Below are 24,675 nucleotides of genomic sequence, written 5' to 3'. Positions count from 1 at the left end.
AAATGTTCCTTTAAAATCACACCATTAGAAGGGATCCCACAAAGTAATTTGTATAATCGGTTCTCAAAACTGAGACAAAGGGAAACCTATTGGATATTCAAATTCAATAGTTTATTCCCTACAGGTCTTAATGAGGTCATAGATTCTGCAGCATTTCTGTAACTATGTATATATTCTGTAAAGGTTTATAGGATGGGGCTCTTTATAATATGTTTTTAGCACTAGTTTTAGCACTAGTTTCACAGCATCATGTGTATAGCATCACAGCATCATGTGTATAGAATTATGTTCATAGAATCATGTATATTTGTACTCTGGACTTTCACCACCCACTTGTTGTCATTAATATTGTTAATATTATTACTTACACATATAGATTATTGGAACCCTTTTTTTCTTTATTTAGTTCCATTTCCACTTTCATTTGTGGTAATAACTATATAGTATATTGTTGTGCTCATTTGTTTTAGTACTGAGATTCATTTAGGTATTTATGTTTTTGCACAGATCCTTAGGGTATTTCCCTTATTATACTACATCACAGTGATGGCAATGTTGAGGCCAACTTACTGCGGTGAGCTAGTATAATCGCAGTTTAATTTGCACAAATGTATATATTTTCACGTCCCCCCTGTCTTGTTTAATAATATATGTAGGCAGCCAATCACATAGCTTCAACTCCATCTATTTCATTGGTGCCTAACATTTATGGGTGGTTCTAGATTGCTGCTTATTCTCATTTCATAGCTTGGAATCACATACAGGCTCTTGCGGTCATATGATCACATGCCACTCTGTAATTTTCGGAAGCTCGAAACTACGCCAATTGCCGATAAGGGTTATTTTCACTTCCGTTATCCTGTAACCAGGAGCAACAATTATTACGTAGAATGTTTGGATGTAAAGATTCAAGGACAAGCCCCTAAAATGGAGTTACACCATTGGCCAACAAGGAAACACATGTTAGATTTGTTTATTTCCACAGTAACACACATTAGTTACAATCGGCACCACTCAGTTTAGATCGCATCACTCACTTATAACACATTGATCTTTATTATTGTAAATTACGATTTTTATCGAATTGCATTCACCATTTATATAGATTATCATAACGTTATCTTATAATTATAGCAACAACTGGGTGGATTAGGAAAGGAAGGATACTATTGGATAATCTTGGAAAAGGAAGGGGAGGGTCATGGGAACATGAGGTTACTGAGCCCTATTTAAAGGGCATTTATACACACATAGAGCATACAAGCCTGAGGAAACGGGGTTCTCCCGAGAAACGCGTTGCTATTATACTCTTTGTGAGGAGATTGATATTCACACACCCAGCCGTCATCTATAAAATCCTAAGTATAAAACCAAATAGGTCAGGTGGAAGAATGTGTCAAAAATAGACACATTCGTGTTGCAAATTGCATGCACTTGCTCCTCTTAAAGGTGTGGGAAAACATAAAGCGTTCCCAAAGGCAATAGTTGGATATAAATCCTTGTGGTTAGTTGGGAATGGACCATGTATTAAGCACATTATACTCATAAGTTATAATAGAGCTGTGGTGGCATTATTGCCTGTGGCAGTATGGGTCAAGATTGACCGCCACTGTGTCGCCACTAAGTCTCAACTCGTGCTATATTCTATATACAATCAATCAATAATCCTCATGGGGTTAATATTGTGGATGCGTAACAGTATGGGTCAGGAATGACTGCCACTACATCAACTATTCCATATCCACTCGTGCTAAATTAAGCACTCTATCTATCCATAATATATAGCAATGGGGTTAGTACTGTAGTAGCATAATTACATGTGACATGAGAGATCGAACTGACTTTCGCTACAAACGTTTTACTCTATCTCCATTTGTGCTATATCATACACACTACTTGAATCACAAGTTACACTGATAGTATTAACACTGTGGTATTGATCTAATAAGTGTCAGTATGTTATGTTATGCACATTGTATATTCACAAATATTAACAATGGTGTTAGCACTGTAGCAACAAAAATATACATGACATGATAGATCAATATGACTGCCGCTATAAAACGTTACTCTGTCTCCCCTTGTGCTATATCATGCTCATTATTTGCACCATAAGTTATGTTGATAAAGTAAGCACAGTGGCAGTGATCAAATCTATGTCAGTAGGAGTCAGGACTGACAACCGTTACGAAATACATTCTTTCCCCACTAATACTATAGTTAGTATCACCACGGTCTAAATTCCCACATTTACCAACTAGATAAAAATGCCAATGAAGGCCAACAGTTAATTATTTGTCTATTAAATTGTAACAATTAGGTTTAAGAGAAGGTTTAAGAGAAGCAGTGCGAACGCCTGACGTGTGTTTCGCCAACTGCTTTGTCAAAGGCGCTGAACGTCTCATCATGCCGCTCCTTTTATGCCAAGGCTGACCAATCAGAATAGGGGGTGTGGAGCCCAGTCACGTGTCGTATTGCAACCAATCATGGATCTTTAAGACGTCGTCGGGTTCTTTACATCACGGATTGCTTCCTGAGTGGCTATGGAACATAAACAGGTTATCAATCTAGTTGGAATACTATTTAATAAATACTATTATATACTCATTCACTCAGGTTACAGGGGGTTCCCTGGGTTGCATCAATCATGGGATGAGTAATCCATATATTCTTATGTACAGTTTGTATAGATTGTGCCAATTAGTAGATTAATGCAATAATTATTGATGTTATGTTGCATATCATAGATAAAATCCTAAATAGGACTTAATGTCCCAAGATAAAGGGATCACGGATATGGAAAGGTTGTGTTTCTATATACATAAATTCTGACATAATTCAAAAGTGTATATATATTATGTCCTATTGCATACAATATAGCCTCTGTCACCTTTCCTTACTGAAGGAAAGGTCCAAAAGTTAGTTGTTCGTTGAGACCTTTGGGGGACATAGATTGGAGCCTGAATACCCATTTTGTTTCTTCCTTGAGGAGGGTTGTTTCAATGTTCCCCCCTCTAATACCTGGTCTCACTCTTTGTAAGATCCAGCATCTTAGATCAGGTTTTCCTCCATGTTTATCAAGAAAATGTCTTGCCACTGATGTAATCTTCTTGCTGTTTTTAAGGTCATTTTTGGCATTGCGAATATTTCCTATATGTTCCCCTAACCTCGTTCTTAATTCCCTAGTCGACATACCCACGTATTTTTTGCCACATATACACTCAATACAGTAAATGATGTTGGTTCTGCAATTATAAAAATCATTCATATATATAATTCCGTTGGGATAAATTTCCATCTGTTTTAATGTTCGTATATATGGACAGAATTTGCATGTTCCATAGGAGTATGTGCCTTTGAGATTATCTTTCCTTTTGCTTACACTTTTGACAAAATGGCTTTTTACAATTCTGTCTCTGATTGTTGGTGCTCTCCTCCAAGCAACTTGTATCCTATCCCCAACTTGCTTTACCAGATCTTCATCAGTATGAAGTATATGAACATGCCGGTTCAGAATGTCAGATATTTCTTTGTGAACTTCATTGTATGTGCTTATGAACCTCACTTTCTGGTCGCCCACATCCCTGGCTTTGGGTATCAAAAGATCTGTTCTTGTCCTATGTAGCGCCCTATGGTAAGCTTTTTTAAGCACTGAGTTAGAATAACCTCTCTCTTTTAATCTCACTTTGAGATCCTTAGCTTGTTCTTTAAATTTAGTTACATCTGAGCAGTTACGTTGTAGGCGCATAAATTCTCCATAGGGGATTGCTCTCTTGGTAGAGTTACTCTCGTATCTTAGAATAGAGATAGTAGCTGTCTCTTTTCTATGCAAGTTGGTTTCAATTTTATTAAACATATATCTACAGATACTCAGATCGAGAAAGGTCACTTTTTCGTAATTAATGTCATAGGTTAGCCTTAAATTTAATTCATTGACGTTTAGTTCACTTATAAATTATTTGAAAGTGTCAATGTCCCCTTTCCACATGATAAAGACACAATCAATGTACCTCAGCCACAATAAGATATGTTCTGTGTAATTTGACATGCCTTTACCGAAGACAGTTTCTCGTTCCCACCACCCTAGATACAGATTGGCGTATGTGGGGGCACATGCTGTCCCCATCGCTGTACCTCTTACTTGAAGATAAAATTTATCATTGAAAACAAAATAATTGTGACTGAGGACAAATCTAAGTAGACGTAGTATGAAATCGTTCTTTTCTGTGCCTACTGGCCCTTCCATTTTAAGGAAATATTCTATTGCATGGCAGCCCCATTTGTGATTAATTGATGTATAGAGGGACTCAACGTTGCATGTGGCGAAGAAAGTATTGTCTTCAAGGATTATACCATCTATCTTACGCAAAACATCCATCGCGTTTTTTTGGGCTCCTCGTTTTTTGATAGTATGGTTATCGTTTGCATTCTGTACTAACAAAGTTCTATTTAGAGGGACCTCTTCATTGTCCTCTGCTGCAGAGGATTCACATTCAGAAGATGCTACATCATCTCTATTTGTGTTTGATGGTAGATCATTTCTCCTTCGTCTTGGATTTTTTTCATCCCATGTGAAAACACTGCCCTTTTCAAAATCTTTTATGTCTCTCGTTAGTTTATTACACTTTGTCTGTATTATCTCTTTTTCTTTAGTGTCCAGTTCCTCTCTTAAATTTTTGTATGCAGTTTTGAAATTTTCTAGAGGTTCAAATTTATGTAATTTAATACTGAGATCTCTTTACTGAGTTCATCAACCATTTCAGTTTCATAATCAGAGAGAATGGCCACCAGTACTTCTGAACATGATATTAAAGCTTGTTCCCATCTTTCTCTATAGCTTTCAATATGAAATGAAAATGTAGGGAAGAGTCTAACTCTTAGACCTCTTGGGATGATATGTTTTGCGAGGTACCGGTCATAAGTACTCTTATTCCAGACTGATCTTGTGTGTTTCCTTAGTAGTTCCCCAAAAAGTTTTAAACCTGTTTCCCAGTCACTTATTTCTTTATTTAGGTTACCCTCTGTAGTAAAATTGGAAAAGGTTTTGTCAATGTTAGCTTGGCGTTCTTTCTCTCTGGAGAGAAAGTCATCCATCGAATTGATGGATTTCATAATTAGTTCTCAGAAAGACTACTGAATAGTCTGAGTAATTAGAGTATTGAGTACTAACCCCCCTTAAAGCAGGGGAGTTAACAGGGGGGAACAAAAATAGGGCTCTCACGAATTCCGAGACAGAATTGTAAAAAGCCATTTTGTCAAAAGTGTAAACAAAAGGAAAGATAATCCTGTGGAACATGCAAGTTCTGTGTGTGTATATATATATATATATATATATATATATAGTAAGGAAAGGTGACAGAGGCTATATTGTATGCAATAGAACATAATATATATACACTTTTGAATTATGTATATAGAAACACAACCCTTCCATATCCGTGATCCCTTTATCTTGGGACATTAAGTCCTATTTAGGATTTTATCTATGATATGCAACATAACATCACTAATTATTGCATTAATCTACTAATTGGCACAATCTATACAAACTGTACATAAGAATATACGGATTACTCATCCCATGATTGATGCAACCCAGGGAACCCCCTGTAACCTGAGTGAATGAGTATACAATAGTATTTATTAAATAGTATTCCAACTAGATTGATAACCTGTTATGAGTATGTAGAAATCACAGAAGTAATAAAGATACAAAAATCACACAAAGTAATTTCTAGTAGTAACACTCGGCAATCCCTTTTCAGTATTGTCTCTGACACATCCCCTATTTTAACGATCCAAATCTTACTAATCGGTCCTTTTTTGTTATAAGTAAATATACATTAAATTGACACTTTGTAAATATTATTATACATAACTGACTAAAGGTCTCTGTGTGCTCGTAGTGAGAACTTATGTTCATAAGAGCGTAGTCGTTTGTTTTGATCGCTGCCATTGATTTGATCGCTGCCACTGTGCTTACTTTATCAGCATAACTTATAGTGCAAATAATGAGCATGATATAGCACAAGGGGAGACAGTAACATTTTATAGCGGCAGTCATTTTGATCTATCATGTCATACATATTTTGTTACTACAGTGCTAACACCATTGTTAATATTTGTGAATATACAACGTGCATAACATACTGATACTTATTAGATCACTACCACAGTGTTAATACTATCAGTGTAACTTGTGATTCAAGTAGTGTGTATGATATAGCGCAAATGGAGATAGAGTAAAACGTTTGTAGCGAAAGTCAGTTCGATCTCTCATGTCACATGTAATTATGCTACTACAGTACTAACCCCATTGCTATATATTATGGATAGATAGAGTGCTTAATATAGCAATAGTTGATGTAGTGGCAGTCATTCCTGACCCATACTGTTACCCTGCAATAAAGCATCCACAATATTAACCCCATGAGGATTATTGATTGATAGTATATAGAATATAGCACAAGTTGAGACTTAGTGGCGGCACAGTGGCGGTTAATCTTGACCCATACTGCCACAGGCAATAATGCCACCACAGCTCTATTATAACATGAGTATAATGTGCTTAATACACGGTCCATTCCCAACTAACCACTAGGATTTAATAGATCATACCACTGATATCCAACTATTGCCTTTATGTTTTCCCACACCTTTAAGAGGAGCAAGTGCATGCAATTTGCAACACGAATGTGTCTTTTTTTTTTTTTTTGATACATTCTTCCACCTGACCTATTTGGTTTTATACTTAGGATTTTATAGATGACATTGTATATGTCATCCCAGGTATACTATGTTACCCCAGTATAATTGGTATAGCAACGTTTACCCTGTCCAATATCGATACTAGACTATCCACAATTATTTGTTCATTCCAATAATCCATTGGGCACTAGACAATTTATTACCACTAGTGATAACCTTATTTAATAGAAATTAATTTAATGGGACTGTTTTGATGTACATGGGGACATATATCACTTATTGAAGTGAACGTTGTACTCTGAATAAGGTGTAACATAATAGTGATACCTTTATTTTAATATATTATATGCCTTTTCTTTTAAATACATTTTTCACCAATAAAAGTTATGTTTTAAGTTGATGTCTCGTATGCTCACCTTTAACTTGATTATTTAGGCTCTCACCTAAGTGTGCCTCAAGATATCTCTTTTCTTTCCTCCTTTTTTGACTCATATTTACCCCCGGTATCAAGGCACTTCCCTTTGGGAACACGTAAGCTTACCCCAAAGGGAATTTGTGAGAGCCCTATTTCCCCCCCCCCCTGTTAACTCCCCTGCTTTAAGGGGGGTTAGTACTCAATACTCTAACTTTAGATTATATAACCTTGCAGACAATGGCAGTGCAGTCAGATCGCTGCTTTATCCTGCCGTAGTGCAAGTTTCTTATTTGCTTGCTTTCAGTCGCCTGAGTGAGCAACCCACCTTGACCACGTGTCTCCACTCTTCTATGTCCTGCAGGGCCGCCTCTTCTAACTGCTGTGTGTGCACGGCTCCTCTGCCTAGCTATATGCAAGGCCAGAACATGTCACTCAGTTACCGGTGGTCCGGGACCATCTCCTTCCATTGTATTCACATGGCACGATCGTCGTGACGTGATGTCCCCCCAGGCCCCCCCCCCCCCCCCATAAAAACTGCGTTTTTTAAATTGCGGGGGTTAATCGCGCAGCCCTAATATATAATATATATATATATACACACACACATGTAAACACATAAATGCATATGTAGATATATATATATATATATGGTGGTAGCAATTAGCGCTCATAAAATGAACCAGAGATCAGATCTGTGTGTGTGTATACAATATCCCACAAAAATGAGTACACATCTCACATTTTTGTAAATGTTTTATTATATCTTTTCATATGACAACACTGAAGAAATGTCACTTTGCTACAATGTAAAGTAGTGAGTGTACAGCCTGTATAACAGTGTAAATTTGCTGTCCTCTCAAATAACTCAACACACAGCCATTAATGTCTAAACCGTTGGCAACAAAGTGAATACACCCCTAAGTGGAAATGTCCAAATTGGGCCCAATTAGCCATTTTACCTTTCCGGTGTCATGTGACTCTAGTGTTACAAGGTCTCAGGTGTGAATGTGGAGCAGGTGTAATAAATTTGGTGTTTTTGCTCTCACACTCTCTCATACTGGTCACTGGAAGTTCAGCATGGCACCTCATGGCAAAGAACTCTCTGAGGATCTGAAAAAAAGAATTGTTGCTCTACATAGATACAATATATCCTAGGCAATAAGAAGATTTCCAAGACCCTAAAACTGAACTGTAGCACGGTGGGCAAGACCATACAGCGGTTTCACAGGACAGGTTCCACTCAGAACAGGCCTCACCATGGTCGACCAAAGAAGTTGAGTGCATGTGCTCAGCATCATATTCAGAGGTTGTCTTTGGGAAATAGACATATGAGTGCTGCCAGCATTGCTGCAGAGGTTGAAGGGGTGAGGGGTCAGCCTGTCAGTGCTCAGACCATACGCCGCACACTGCATCAAATTGGTCTGCATGGCTGTCGTCCCAGAAGGAAGCCTCTTCTAAAGATGATGCACAAGAAAGCCCGCAAACAGTTTGTTGAAGACAAGCAGACTAAGGACTTAGATTACTGGAATCATGTCCTGTGGTCCGATGAGACCAAGATAAACTTATTTGGTTCAGATGGTGTCAAGCATGTGTGGCAGCAACCAGGTGAGGAGTACAAAGACAAGTGTGTCTTGCCTACAGTCAAGCATGCTGGTGGGAGTGTCATGGTTTGGGCCTGCATCAGTGCTGCCGGCACTGGGGAGCTACAGTTCATTGAGGGAACCATGAATGCCAACATGTACTGTGACATACTGAAGCAGAGCATGATCCCCTCCCTTCGGAGACTGGGCCGCAGGGCAGTATTCTAACATGATAACGACCCCAAACACACCTCCAAGACAACCACTGCCTTGCTAAAGAAGCTGAGGGTAAAGGTGATGGACTGGCCAAGCATGTCTCCAGACCTAAACCCTATTGAGCATCTGTGGCCACCAGAGTGTTTCTGACTTGGAGAGAGACACATTGCAGCTGAGCTGAGAAAAATACAGGTGTGAATTACACAGAAGCCCGACATCCGTTTGTGCTTATACAGATCCCCTTGAGAAAGCCCGGGCGAATACCGGGGGAAACGCGTTGGGGTAAAACTACCACCAGTCCTGAGCTCCGTGACCCTAGAGTAAACAGCTGAGGGTGGGCAAGCCGGCTACTCCCGCCGCAGGTTGTATCCTGCATTTAAGAACTTCCAGCTGCCAATTACCTTGGGAAGCGTATTGCTGTACTTGGGACACAGAGTATCGTTTAAAGATTGTATCAATAAAGGTTTATATTTTTACTAACTCTGGTGAGTAGAAGTCTATTTTGTGCAAGACAGTACTGTCTAATTAATTACGCTTGAATCCTCTCTTCTTGCGCTTTTGTCTTTCATGTTTGACTGTCTTGGATCCTGTATCATATAAAACTCTGGAGAAAGAAGAGTTTTTAAACAAGCAGCAAAGAGGGGGAAAGAAGTGGAAATCTTTTTCAGACTTGCATTAATTACCCGATTGAACATTTGTGCCTTTGTGGAGGTGAAAAGGTACTCTGGACTAAGATTTGTTTTTTAAAAGAAATTTGGTTCATTTTTAAAGCAGATATTATTTGTATTTATTGTCTACATCAATTGTCTGTATTTAATATCATTTATTAATTCTTATTAATTTATATTAATGGTGGTTATCACTCTCAAAAATGTATGGTGGAGAATATCTGCCTAATATCTGACTAATAGCATTTTCCTGACATGGAGTATTAAGAATATATTTTAATTTTGAGGTGTGGAACTATTAATCTAGCGCTGTTAAGTCTATTTTCATACATATATATTATTTACACTTTGCTGCCCATTGCTGCATGACTTACCCCCTTTGCTGCGCTAGATTCTCTGCCGTGTGTCATGGCATGAGACTGAGTCTCCCTTTGGAGCCTAAGGAAGTGCGCTCTATTGAGAGCAAAGCTTTCATGCAATAGTTCGCATTGCGCTCCACTTCAAATACAGCACACAATTGTGTGTATTATGTATTTATGAATAAATAGAACATGTCCTTCTATGTGAAGAACATAGGAATGTGAAATATCCACTTCGAACCCAGCGCACAATTGAGTGTATTATGTATTTATGAATAAATAGAACATATTCTTCTATGTGAAGAACATAGGAATGTAAAATATTGTTAGCACAATGTTAGCACACTTGAGAATATGGGATCAGGTTTGTGTGCCAGTAGGGTTTTACCCCACTCCATTGACTTCTATGGAGGAATAGGTTATCGCACGCACAATATCCTGATTTCAGCTTTTTAGGCTCTTTGGGATAGCGCGCAAGTGAAAACAGTTTACTTTCAACTCAACCCACTCAAAAAGCTTACTTCTAGCACAGTTAACAAGTGGGAGCGTTAAACTGTGCTCCACTTGTAATCTGACCCTTAGTAAGAAAGACCATGATCCCCTATCTAATATTGTATATGCTTGTATAAAATAATCAGGATTTTACTGTGTGTGAGGGAGATTGTGTTGTGTGTCTGTTTTCAGGGGCTGTTGGAATACTAGAATAGCACAGGTGAGTGTGTATATGTGTGACGTGTCTCACTTTTAGAGTCCCTATTCCCCCTCAATAAAACACATAGATGAAAACTCGCCTGCTATTTGTGGTGATTGTGATATAACTTATGTGGGCTGAATTCTAAATACAATGAGTGCAAAAGACTCAAAACTGCTTCAGCACAAGGGTATGAAATGGCTCAGTGGTGAAAATGTTAAACTTGGGGCCCGATCCGATATGCAGCGTCGCCCGCAAAAGCCGGCGACGCCAAATTTTGCGCGGGTTTGGTATCACATATACGGCGTAACCTAGAAGTTACACGCGTATATTTCTGCCTTCGCCCATATTATTTTTACCCATAGACTGACATACAAAACACGCGCAGTTTGGTATCCAATATACAGCGTAAGGACTTACGCGCGCAGATTTCAGAAAATCTACTCCATTCTCATCTCGCCACAAATTGCAGGCGCAGGAGCCCTTGCACTGACTAAAAAACCAACGTAACTCCCTGGAAGCCTTAACAAGCACATACATTTAAGCAGCATCTCAAGGTTAAAGGGACAGTATACTATGATATTGTTTTTTTAAGGTTTATTTGTGTATTTGAAATAGTCAAATGGATTGAGCTTGTAGGTACTTTATCACATTGTGGACATATACTTGCTTATTTACTTTCAATTGGATTACCTTCATCTCTTTAGAACCCACTGAGTGTAATTAATTCTAATGCTAACACAGCTTGGCACTGATGCCAAAATATATAAAGGGACAGTCAACTCCAAAGAAAACCTTCTTCTTTTAAATAGGACATGTTATTTCTAACTACTTTCAGATTTAATTTGAACACTTGCTTTGTTCTCTTGGTACTTAGTTGAAAGCAAAACCTAGGATGGCTCATATGATAATTTCTAACACCTTCTTGAAGGCTGCCTCTTTGCAATTGTGTTAAACCAATCACACACACCACAACCTCTCACCTGCAGACTTAAAACACCTGATAATGCCCACCCTATCAGTAACATCACTACTATATATACCAATGGGTCAATTTATATTGGATGTGAGATACATTGATTTACATCTTACAAGTGAATATTACTATATGTACCCTTCAGAAACAACTATTGTGGATGGGAGTTATAGTACAAGAATATGTTAGAAACAGGATAATATTACCTTTTTTGGGCCATTTCCACACAGGCCTTATTATATGTTTTAACAATATTAGTGTACTAAAACACCCCTCACATGGATGTGGATGACAATTATATGGTAAATAACAGAGGACAAGATTTATGGTGGACTATAAGAATATATTTTTTTTTTTGGCTTCTTGGATGAGGGGGCAGAGGTGACTGGAATGGATTTCCTGGTTCTCCTGGTTTGGGAAGCTTCAGATGATTCTGCTGGAGTGCTGGCCACAGATGACTGGCTGGAGACAGTGTCCTGTTGGTGTGTGAAGTGCTCAACCAACACACCCAAGAGTTGGTTTTGTTCACGCCATCTATTGTCCATTTGCATCTGCATATCAGACTGGATTCTCAACATCTGAGACTGATTTTGGACTATTCCATTTAATGAGGCTGCAATGTCCCTCTGCAGCTCGATGCTACGCTTGAGTAGCCTCTCTTGGCTCCTATGAAACCTCTGTTGGCCTCTTTGAATGCTTTCGCAGCTTGTTATCAGCCTCCTCTGGAGTGAAATGTATTCCTTGCCAAGGGGAGAATACAGTGGATCTACAGGCTCTTGAGCAGCAGTGATTCTAGGTGCAGGTTCTGCTCTATCTGCTGGTGCCTCATGGATAACTTCAGCTGCTGGTGCTTCTTGGATAACTTCAGCTGCTGGTGCTTCTTGGATAACTTCAGCTGCTGGTGCTTCTTGGATAACTTCAGCTGCTGGTGCTTCTTGGATAACTTCAGCTGCTGGTGCTTCTTGGATAACTTCAGCTGCTGGTGCTTCTTGGATAACTTCAGCTGCTGGTGCCTCATGGATAACTTCAGATGCTGGTGCTTCATGGATAACTTCAGCTGCTGGTGCTTCAGGGACAACCTCAGCTATATGCTCATCTGAGGATGGTGGAGCTCTCCCAAGGGAAGCGGATGGTGGAGGTCTCCCAAGGGAAGCGGATGGTGGCGATCTTCCAAGGGAAGCGGATGGTAGAGGTCTTAGGCTGGATTGGTAGTCCCATTGACGACTAGTGTGTGACCACTCAGCCTGTCCACTTTGCATACCTTGCGACATCCCCTGTGTGGAAAAGCCATGACTTGCCTGATATTGTGTGTGGGGGGGGGGGTAAAGACATTTCGACTCTTCGTGGCTGACTTGGCTCCCCCTCAAAGCCCTTCTGGGTCCTCAACGGAGGCAATCCAACCCTGCTGAGGCCTGGGAGCATAATGTCCATGTTGCTGCCTGAAGACTGGTGGTGGAGGTGGCTGTGACTGGTGGTGGAAGTGGCTGCATGGCTGTGACTGGTGGTGGTGGTGGAGGTGGCGGCATGCCAGTTTGCAGCCTGGTGGCAGGAGGTTCTGAGGAGGAGTCAAATGATGATAGGGATTAGTACAGTCATATATATGTCCATGTGGGCATACAATATACATTGATACATGCTAGGGACAATACTCATTCTCATGTCAAACTCTATAACATGCATGTGCACAAAGTGATTTGTGATATGAGGGATTTTAATCTGCACAGTATACAGGTATGTGTTTCATACAAGAGTTACGTGTACATGTCAGTGATGGAGAAAATGTGTTCTTTAAGTGACACTATGGTCACACAATTTACTTTAGCCTGATGTAGGCACAGAACCTGCTTTCTGAGCTAAAAGTATTGTGATGGCTATAGTGTCCATTTACTGAAAACTCTACATGTAGCCTGTGTTACTCTGAGACATGTTAGTATTGCACTATTCCACCTCATATCATGAATTGCATTGTGTTAAGTAGCATTCATGTGAAATATAATTGTAGATGTTTTTGTTAGTAGGCCAAATACCATGCTCCTCATTGTGTACATGAATGTGAGACATTAAAGGATATTATATCTCAAATACATATCATACTGGTGTGTGGGATGTTACTCACCAGCATGAGGTGCTGTGGTTGCAACCCCTGAGTCACAAGCCCCTGGAAGTCCACGGACTGCTGTGATACTCAGGGAGTTGCGTATCATCTCCTGCCATACGTTGTATTCTGCTTCCAAGGGTGGACCACCGCCTGTTTCCCTCTGGTGCATGGCTTCCTAGCCCATCTTCTCTTTCACCCGCCTCTTGCAATCATTCCACCTTTTTTTGAGTCCCTTGACAGTTTTCCTCTGCGGGGCCACACTGTTTACAGCCTCCTCTACTGCCAACCATGCGTCCTTACGCCTTCGGGCAACGCCTCTGCCCTTCTCCTGGCCAAAGAGGGCACTGTGGTCGTCCATGATGGCCTGGACTAGCACAACATTCTCATCAAATGAGACATTTGGGCATCTCATGCGCTCCTCTGTGGCCACCTGGCTTCCTCCCAGGGATGTCCCTGGTGTGGGTACCTCCCTATCCTCTCCCTCCTCCCCCCTTCTGTCCCCATGTGCACCCTTTGTCCCTCTTCTAAGTGTGCCTGGTCTCTGGGCATCTCCCCTCCCATCATCCCTTCTAACTCTCCCTCTCCCCACTCCATTAACTCCCTGACGGGGACCCTGCTGCTCCTCCTGTCAGCTAGAATACTCCTCTCCCTGCAACTGCGCTCCCCTCTGCCCTACCTCTCCCTGACATCCTCAAACTACACACACTCACACTCACTCCCAGTTCAATCATACACAATCACAACCAAACACTCAGCCTATCACACTGTAAAATTGAAATAAAATGTGTGAGGTGATAGAAAAAAAAAGTGTTGTGTATTTTGTATATGTATGTATGCAATATGTGTGCAATATGTGAAAATAAGTGTAAGTAAATGTACAAGCTTACCCAAACAACAATCCGACTTAACTATTATGCTGCGCCTCTCTCACTACTCTTACTAATCCTAAACTCACTGTAGTGTGCTGTAGCTCAACGAACCATCCAAACACACTAAATAAAATGGCGGCTGCGCATGGGTTTATATATGACTTTTGAATAGCGTAATTACGTGGCGCAGTTTTAGATGGGGTATCGGGTAATTTTTACGAGTCTTAGCCAAATTTGCATAACACTACACTTTATTGAGACTTTACGTGAACAAAAGACTGGCGTAAGTACTTGCGACGACTAAAATGTGTATTTGTGCACTTTTCAGAACAACGCCAGTTTGTCCTACTTACGCTACTTTAGCATCTGATGGCGCCGTATATTGGATAGCCCGATGTGCGAGGTGAAATTACGGGCGGCGCGGGTTCCCCCGCTTGCGCCGAAAACTACGCCGTATATAGGATCGCGCCCATGATAACTTGCATTATTTCTATTATTTTTACTCTTTTATTAAATTAAAAGAAAATACTTTAACTATACTTTGAACTATATAAATCCCTTTATATATCTGATGTCTCTATCATATCACTGTGGTACTCTCTCTCACACAGGCAATACAAGTTAAGATAATTAAAGGGACAGTCTACACTTATAACAACCTTAGTCCATCCGTTAGATTATTTTCCGATTTTCATTACACACCCCTGCAGCAATATTGAGTCATCTACACATCCAGAGTTATTTACAATGAAAAGTTATATTCCAACGGTTAGAAATGGCCGCTCCACTCCGCCTACCCAATACATCACTAACTCTCTTATTTTCCACTGTCCAATAAAAAATTAATCACCGATTAAAATACTGTATCGCGCTTTCAGTGCTTCGCGCATGCGCAACGGCCCTAGGAACCAACTATCCGGAACCAAACTTTCTCTCAATGTTTCTGCTGCTTTCAAATATCATAAATACCCGTTATTATGTGTTTGTTTATTAAGAGTGTTTGATAATCGCTGCAAAGGTTGATTAGATTAGCAGTTGACAATTACCTAAAAGAAACTTCGGAGTGTCAGAATTGCTGCAACTGCAAACAAAGGGAGCGTTTTTGGGTTTGCTCCGATAACGCTGACAGACTTCCGGTTTCGAGCTGTATCTCTATGCGCATGTGTATTAGAGTCCTATTACGTCACTTAGTGCTCCGTGCACGAGTGTGATAGGGAAGGAGAACCACTCGATAAGTTAGGAGGAGAAGCTATTGGGAGGAGTTTGGCGGCCATATTTGAATAATAAAATATAAACTTCTTTTAAAAAAATGTGGGTGAGTGAAAAAGTGAAAATACGGATGCAGGGGTTCAATAAAGTTGTCAGCTAGAGATCGTAGCTATGGGATAAGGTTGTTATAGGTGTAGACTGTCCCTTTAAATGGGCTATAGTGAGGTTTTAATAACCAATGGAAAATGCATTTTATTTTCAAAACCTCACAGAACCCTGTAATACATCTCATATGGGAATTGTGATTGGTTACAATGAGGCTGTATTTGTAGCAAGTAAAGTAACTGATTCCCAGCTAACTCCCTTTACTGTATGGCACAGGTTGTATTTACTGTTTATTCCAGATGTGAATTCTACTGATGTAGGCTCAATTTTATTTAACTTAAATTGCACTGTTTTTCACTTCTTTTTTTTTTTTTAAAGTAACTTTTACAAAGATACCATGTAAAGATTTTATTTATTTCTATTACTGATATTTTTTCAGATGAAAACGATGCTAAAAGTTTATGTAACACGGAACATACAGAAGATCAGGGGATAGCAAATATGCCAGAAGCTGCAAAGCACGAAATATGTGACAATATAAGTACAGGTAGGTGTACTAGTGTGACGTGTGTCAGAGAGATACAGGGCACAGGTAAGTGTATGTGTGTGATGTGCCTGAGGGATACAGGGCACAGGTGAGTGTACATGTGTGTGATGTGTCTGAGGGATACAGGGCACAGGTGAGTGTACGTGTGTGATGTGTCTGAGGGATACAGGGCACAGGTGAGTGTACATGTGTGATGTGTCTGAGGGATACAGGGCACAGGTGAGTGTACGTGTGTGATGTGTCTGAGGGATACAGGGCACAGGTGAGTATACATGTGTGATGTGTCTGAGGGATGCAGGGCACAGGTGAGTGTACGTGTGTGATGTGTCTGAGGGATACAGGGCACAGGTGAGTGTACGTGTGTGATGTGTCTGAGGGATACAGGGCACAGGTGAGTGTACGTGTGTGATGTGTCTGAGGGATACAGGGCACAGGTGAGTGTACATGTGTGATGTGTCTGAGGGATACAGGGCACAGGTGAGTGTACTAGTGTGACGTGTGTCTGAGGGATACAGGACACAGGTGAGTGTACGTGTGTGATGTGTCTGAGGGATACAGGGTACAGGTGAGTGTACTAGTGTGACGTGTGTCTGAGGGATACACGGCACAGGTGAGTGTACGTGTGTGATGTGTCTGAGGGACGCAGAGCAAAGGTGAGTGTACATGTGTGATGTGACTGAGGGATACAGGGTACAGGTGAGTGTACATGTGTGATGTTTCTGAAGGATACAGGGCACAGGTGAGTGTACTTGTGTGATGTGTCTGAGGGATACAGGGTACAGGGTACAGGTGAGTGTACTAGTGTGACGTGTGTCTGAGGGATACAGGACACAGGTGAGTGTACGTGTGTGATGTGTCTGAGGGATACAGGACACAGGTGAGTGTACATGTGTGATGTGTCTGAGGGATACAGGGTATAGGTGAGTGTACATTGTGTGATGTGTCTGAGGGATACCGGGCACACGTGAGTGTACATTGTGTGATGTGTCTGAGGGATACAGGGTACAGGTGAGTGTACATTGTGTGATGTGTCAGAGAGATACAGGGCACAGGTAAGTGTATGTGTGTGATGTGCCTGAGGGATACAGGGCACAGGTGAGTGTACATGTGTGATGTGTCTGAGGGATACAGGGCACAGGTGAGTGTACGTGTGTGATGTGTCTGAGGGATACAGGGCACAGGTGAGTATACATGTGTGATGTGTCTGAGGGATACAGGGCACAGGTGAGTGTACGTGTGTGATGTGTCTGAGGGATACAGGGCACAGGTGAGTGTACGTGTGTGATGTGTCTGAGGGATACAGGGCACAGGTGAGTGTACATGTGTGATGTGTCTGAGGGATACAGGGCACAGGTGAGTGTAATAGTGTGACGTGTGTCTGAGGGATACAGGACACAGGTGAGTGTACGTGTGTGATGTGTCTGAGGGATACAGGGTACAGGTGAGTGTACTAGTGTGACGTGTGTCTGAGGGATACACGGCACAGGTGAGTGTACGTGTGTGATGTGTCTGAGGGACGCAGAGCAAAGGTGAGTGTACATGTGTGATGTGTCTGAGGGATACAGGGCACAGGTGAGTGTACATGTGTGATGTGACTGAGGGATACAGGGTACAGGTGAGTGTACATGTGTGATGTTTCTGAAGGATACAGGGCACAGGTGAGTGTACTTGTGTGATGTGTCTGAGGGATACAGGGTACAGGTGAGTGTACTAGTGTGACGTGTGTCTGAGGGATACAGGACACAGGTGAGTGTACGTGTGTGATGTGTCTGAGGGATACAGGACACAGGTGAGTGTACATGTGTGATGTGTCTGAGGGATACAGGGTATAGGTGAGTGTACATTGTGTGATGTGTCTGAGGGATACCGGGCACACGTGAGTGTACATTGTGTGATGTGTCTGAGGGATACAGGGTACAGGTGAGTGTACATTGTGTGATGTGTCTGAGGGATACAGGGTACAGGTGAGTGTACATTGTGTGATGTGTCTGAGGGATACAGGGTACAGGTGAGTGTACATTGTGTGATGTGTCTGAGGGATACCGGGCACACGTGAGTGTACATGTGTGTTATGTGTCTGAGGGATACAAGGCACAGGTGAGTGTACGTGTGTGATGTGTCTGAGGGATACAGGGCACAGGTGAGTGTACGTTTGTGATGTGTCTGAGGGATACAGGGCACAGGTGAGTGTACATGTGTGATGTGTCTGAGGGATACAGGGCACAGGTGAGTGTACGTCTGTGATGTGTCTGAGGGATACAGGGGACAGGTAAGTCTACATGTGTGATGTGTCTGAGGGATACAGGGCACAGGTGAGTGTACATGTGTGATGTGTCTGAGGGATACAGGGCACAGGTGAGTGTACGTGTGTGATGTGTCTGAGGGATACAGGGCACAGGTGAGTGTACATGTGTGATGTGTCTGAGGGATACAGGGCACAGGTGAATGTACGTGTGTGATGTGTGTGAGGGATACAGGGCACAGGTGAGTGTACATGTGTGATGTGTCTGAGGGATACAGGGCACAGGTGAGTGTACATGTGTGATGTGTCTGAGGGATACAGGGCACAGGTGAGTGTACATGTGTGATGTGTCTGAGGGATACAGGGCACAGGTGAGTGTACGTGTGTGATGTGTGTGAGGGATACAGGGCACAGGTGAGTGTATGTGTGTGATGTGTCTAAGGCAGAGCTTTCCAAACTTTTCATGTTGGCGACACACTTTTTAGACCTACATAATTTCGCGACACAGTAATTCTGTTGTACTGGCAAACAGGAGGTTAAACTAATTTGTTTTAAGAGATACGGACACATACATAAATGTTATAATAACCAAATGTATTTACAAGTAACAGTATGTAAGTATGTGCAAGAATTAAAAAAAAGTTTAATAACACCAATAGCTACTTACTATTTTAATGGGCTGCATGAGGTTGATGGGATGAACACAATTTCTGAATATTTGGTGGAATATTACATAAAGACACTCACATTTCATCATCAAGCATTTTTAAGCTTCCACTTCCTATCCATATATCAAGAGCAGGAGCAGCAATGCACTACTGGGAGCTAGCTGCAAAAAAACCCCCACTGACTTCGGACTTCAGCTCAGCATTTAAGCTGCCGCCCTCAGAGCTCGGTGAGTCCAATTGACTACTGCCCGCGCTGTCCCACTCACTGACTACACATGCAGTCACGAGCCAATTAAGGAGACACATGTGCCATAAGGAGTCAATGTGCCGCCAAAACCGCCAATGGAAATAGTTTCAGTTCCCACTGAGCTGCACCAATAGGTTAAGATGATCTGTGACCCATAGGTATCAATCACAAGTCAACCACATGATATGACTAGTAGCAGGCAGGCGGAAAGTCAGAAACAAAAAAAAATTAAATTTAAAAAAATTTGTGCTGAAGCAGGGACACACCTACACACTGCTCCCGACACACTAGTGTGTCCCGACACACAGTTTGGAAAGCACTGGTCTAAGGGATACAGGGCACAGGTGAGTGTACATGTGTGATGTGTCTGAGGGATACAGGGCACAGGTGAATGTACTAGTGTGTGCCTGAGGGATACAGGGTACAGGTGAGTGTACATTGTGTGATGTGTCTGAGGGATACAGGGCACAGGTGAGTGTACGTTTGTGATGTGTCTGAGGGATACAGGGCACATGTGAGTGTACATGTGTGATGTGTCTGAGGGATACAGGCACAGGTGAGTGTACGTGTGTGATGTGTCTAAGGGATACAGGGCACAGGTGAGTGTACATGTGTGATGTGTCTGAGGGATACAGGGCACAGGTGAGTGTACATGTGTGATGTGCCTGAGGGATACAGGGCACAGGTGAGTGTACGTGTGATGTGCCTGAGGGATACAGGGCACAGGTGAGTGTACATGTGTGATGTGCCTGAGGGATACAGGGCACAGGTGAGTGTACGTGTGTGATGTGCCTGAGGGATACAGGGCACAGGTGAGTGTACGTGTGTGATGTGTCTGAGGGATACAAGCCACAGGTGAGTGTACATGTGTGATGTGTCTGAGGGATACAGGGCACAGGGGAGTGTACGTGTGTGATGTGTCTAAGGGATACAGGGCACAGGTGAGTTTACATGTGTGATGTGTCTAAGGGATACAGGGCACAGGTGAGTGTACATGTGTGATGTGTCTGAGGGATACAGGGCACAGGTGAGTGTACGTGTGTGATGTGTCTGAGGGATTCAGGGCACAGGTATGTGTACGTGTGTGATGTGTCTGAAGGATACAGGGTACAGGTGAGTGTATGTGTGTGATGTGTCTGAGGGATACAGGGTACATGTGTGGTGTGTCTGAGGAATACAGGGCACAGGTGAGTGTACATGTGTGATGTGTCTGAGGGATACAGGGCACAGTTGAGTGTACATGTGTGATGTGCCTGAGAAATACAGAGCACAGGTGAGTGTACATGTGTGATGTGTCTGAGGGATATAGGACACAGATGAGTGTACATGTGTGATGTGTCTGAGGGATACAGGGCACAGGTGAGTGTACGTGTGTCATGTGTCTGAGGGGTACAGGGCACAGGTGAGTGTACGTTTGTGATGTGTCTGAGGGATACAGGGCACAGGTGAGTGTACGTGTGTGATGTGTCTGAGGGATACAGGGTACAGGTGAGTGTACGTGTGTGATGTGTCTGAGGGATACAGGGTACAGGTGAGTGTACGTGTGTGATGTGTCTGAGGGATACAGGGCACAGGTGAGTGTACGTGTGTGATGTGTCTGAGGGATACAGGGCACAGGTGAGTGTACATGTGTGATGTGTCTGAGAGATACAGGACACAGGTGAGTGTACGTGTGTGATGTGTCTGAGGGATACAGGGTACAGGTGAGTGTACGTATGTGATGTGTCTGAGGGATATAGGGTGCAGGTGAGTGTACGTGTGTGATGTGTCTGAGAGATACAGGGCACAGGTGAGTGTACGTGTGTGTTGTGTCTGAGGGATACAGGGCACAGGTGAGTGTACGTGTGTGATATGTCTGAGGGATACAGGGCACATGTGCGTGTGTGATGTGTCTGAGGGATACAGGGCACAGGTGAGTGTACATGTGTGATGTGTCTGAGAGATACAGGACACAGGTGAGTGTACGTGTGTGATGTGTCTGAGGGATATAGAGTGCTGGTGAGTGTACGTGTGTGATGTGTCTGAGAGATACAGGGTACAGGTAAATGTACATGTGTGTTGTGCCTGAGAGATACAGGGCACAGGTGAGTGCACATGTGTGATGTGTCTGAGGGATACAGGGCACAGATGAGTGTACTTGTGGTGTGTCTGAGGGATACAGGGCACAGGTGAGTGTACGTGTTTGATGTTGTAGTGTTGTGCTTACTTCCTGGTTTGGTCAAAGGGCACATTGAGGCTTCCATACAAAGATGATGTCATCAAGTGGGCTGTGCTTAGAATCAGTACAGTTCAGAGAAGCCATCTTGTGACAGTTTGTGATGCAGTTATAAAGTACAAGGATTGAACCTGAGCTTTGACAATTGCTGATACTAATAAATGTAATGTCAGCTACAGATCACTGCAGAGGATACAGCATCAGCCAGTCAGGAAGAGTAAGAACTGTCAGTTACACATTATAAGTTATATTGCAGTTATACAGTTAACAGTTATACAGTTATCAGTTACCCTGGATTACTATAGTGCTGCATACACAGTGTACAGGACTGCTAATATAAGGAGTGCAGCAGCCATTCATTATATATTCATTATATATATTGGTGCTAAAACATATGAGATTCTAAAAGATCTGCTACACCCAGAAAAGCCAGCCACCAAGTCTTTGTCTGAAATAATACAGATCTTAACACAACATTTACAACCACGGCCATTAGAGATTGCTGAGTGGTTCAAGTTTTATAGCAGGCGCCAAGGGGTACAAGAGACTGTATCTACATTTGCAATCAGTTTAAAGAAATTGGCCAGCACCTGTGCTTTTGGGGAGTATCTGAATATTGCCCTTAGAGATCAGTTTGTTATGGGTATCAGTACAGAATCTATTCAAAGGCGACTTTTGACAGAGGAGAGCCTGACCTTCCATAAAGCACTAGAGATTGCTTCTGTTTTGAAACAGGCCACACGAGACACTAGTTTACTGCAGACGCATTCTCACACTAGGGAAGAACAGGTATTTTTCTCTAATGTGAAGCAACAGACTAAACCAGCCAGTAAATATTCAGCAAAAGCAGCATCGCTTATTAACTGTTACAGATGTGGAGCACAGAATCATGTAGCTTCTGAATGCAGATTTAAAAATGCTCGTTGTCATGGCTGTGGTAAAATAGGACACTTAAAGAAGGCTTGCAGAGGATCTCAGCAGAGTGTCTCAAGCAAAACTCATCAGAAGGGAAATTACCACATGGCTTATAAGGGAGCCACATCAGATTCAGAAGAGGAAATGACTGTTCAGAGTTTGACTGTATACACCATGACAACAGGGTCTGAGCCTTTGACCGTTCATGTTAATATTGAAGGAAAAGATTTGACCATGGACTTAGATACTGGGGCTGCAGTTTCAGTTATGACAATTAAAGATTGGAAACAGCTGAAAATTCCAGTATTGCTGCAGCCCACTACCTTGAAGCTACAAACATACTCCAGAGAAGTCTTGACGCCACTGGGGTGTGCATCTGTATCTGTGTGTACAAACAGTAAAACTGCCAATCTTACACTATATATACTAAAATCAGGTGGCCCACCTCTTTATGGAAGGGACCTGATACGGGCCCTTGGCATGCCTGAGAGCCTCAAAAACAGTGAAGTTCATCATATTGGAGTTGATCGTGCCCAGTGGATTCAGAACATTAAGACCAAATATGCCCCGGTGTTTGAAAGTGTTCTGGGAAAAGTTAAGAACAAAAGGGTACGGTTACAGTTAAAACCTGGAGCAAGGCCAAAGTTTTTCAAAGCACGAACTGTGCCATTCGCTTTAAGGGCAGGAGTTGATGCTGAACTGAGGAGGTTAAAAGAGTTAAAGATTATAACCCCAGTGCATCGTAGTGAGTGGGGTTCTCCTATTGTAGCGGTAAGAAAGAAAGATGGACAGATCCAATATGTGGAGACTTTAGGATGGTGTTGAATGAACAGTTAGCAGTGGATAAGTATCCATTACCCAGAACAGAAGAGATTTTTGCTAACTTAGCTGGGGGACAACATTTCACAAAGATTGATTTAAAAAATGCTTACCTTCAACTTGAAGTACATCCAGATTCCCGCAGGTTACTCACCATCAATACTCACCGTGGTTTATTTCAATATAATCGTATGGTCTTTGGCATTGCTCCTGCACCAGCCATCTGGCAACGCACCATGGAAGAACTATTAAATGGACTACCCTATGTCCAATGCCTTTTAGATGACATGTTAATCACGGGCAGGACGGAGGAAGAACATCGACACAATGTAGAGAGGGTTCTGCAGCGGCTAATGACCTACGGGTTGAAGGTCAACTTGGAGAAGTGTGCTTTCATGCGTGACAAATTAGAATTTTGTGGCCATGTTATAGATTGTCATGGTCTACACACTGCTGATGACAAAGTCAAGGCCTTGCAAGAAGCTCCTATACCACAGAATGCATCACAACTACAATCATACCTTGGTCTCCTTAACTATTACCACCGTTTTCTTCCCCAGCTAGCCCATACGTTACACCCACTACATCAGCTTCTTGAGACAAATCGATGCTGGTTGTGGAGCAGTGAATGCAATAAAGCCTTCCAGGAATCCAAGAACCTACTCCTGTGTTCCCGCATGTTAATGCACTATGATCTTCAGAAACCACTCATGATAGCATGTGATGCTTCGCCTTATGGTTTAGGGGCTGTATTGTCACACACAATGCCAGATGGGACAGACCGACCAGTAGCCTTTGCTTCCCGTTCTCTAACGACGGCAGAGAAGAACTATTCCCAATTAGACAAGGAAGCATTGGCCATTGTATGTCCTGTTAAGAAGTTCCATAACTATATTTATGGGAGACAATTTACTCTTTTAACTGACCATAAGCCACTGCTGACCATCTTTAATCCAAGGAAAGGAATTTCAACCACTACAGCGGCTAGATTGCAAAGGTATGCTCTAACTTTGGGGGCATATCATTACTGCATCAAATACCGGGCCCATGATTTCCATGGCAATGCTGATGCCATGTCCAGGCTTCCACTAATGAATTCCTTACCAGTTGTTCAAGAAAGCCTTCCAA

The 24,675-nt window shown here is 42.1% G+C and overlaps 1 protein-coding gene across 1 annotated transcript in view; it reads left to right on the top strand.

Moving 5' to 3' along the window:
• Window positions 1–24,675, top strand: part of LOC128657202 (zinc finger protein 773-like) — a 120,186-nt gene that overhangs the window by 30,313 nt on the left and 65,198 nt on the right. Inside the window, exon 8 of the mRNA XM_053711458.1 lies at window positions 16,334–16,441. Coding sequence (XP_053567433.1) covers window positions 16,334–16,441 — 108 coding nt within the window. The remainder of the gene's footprint in view (window positions 1–16,333; window positions 16,442–24,675) is intronic.

Source organism: Bombina bombina, chromosome 4 (assembly GCF_027579735.1).
Source record: "Bombina bombina isolate aBomBom1 chromosome 4, aBomBom1.pri, whole genome shotgun sequence".
NCBI lineage: Eukaryota > Metazoa > Chordata > Amphibia > Anura > Bombinatoridae > Bombina > Bombina bombina.
Note: the sequence above shows the minus strand (reverse complement) of the source record. Positions and strands in the feature narration are given on the sequence as shown.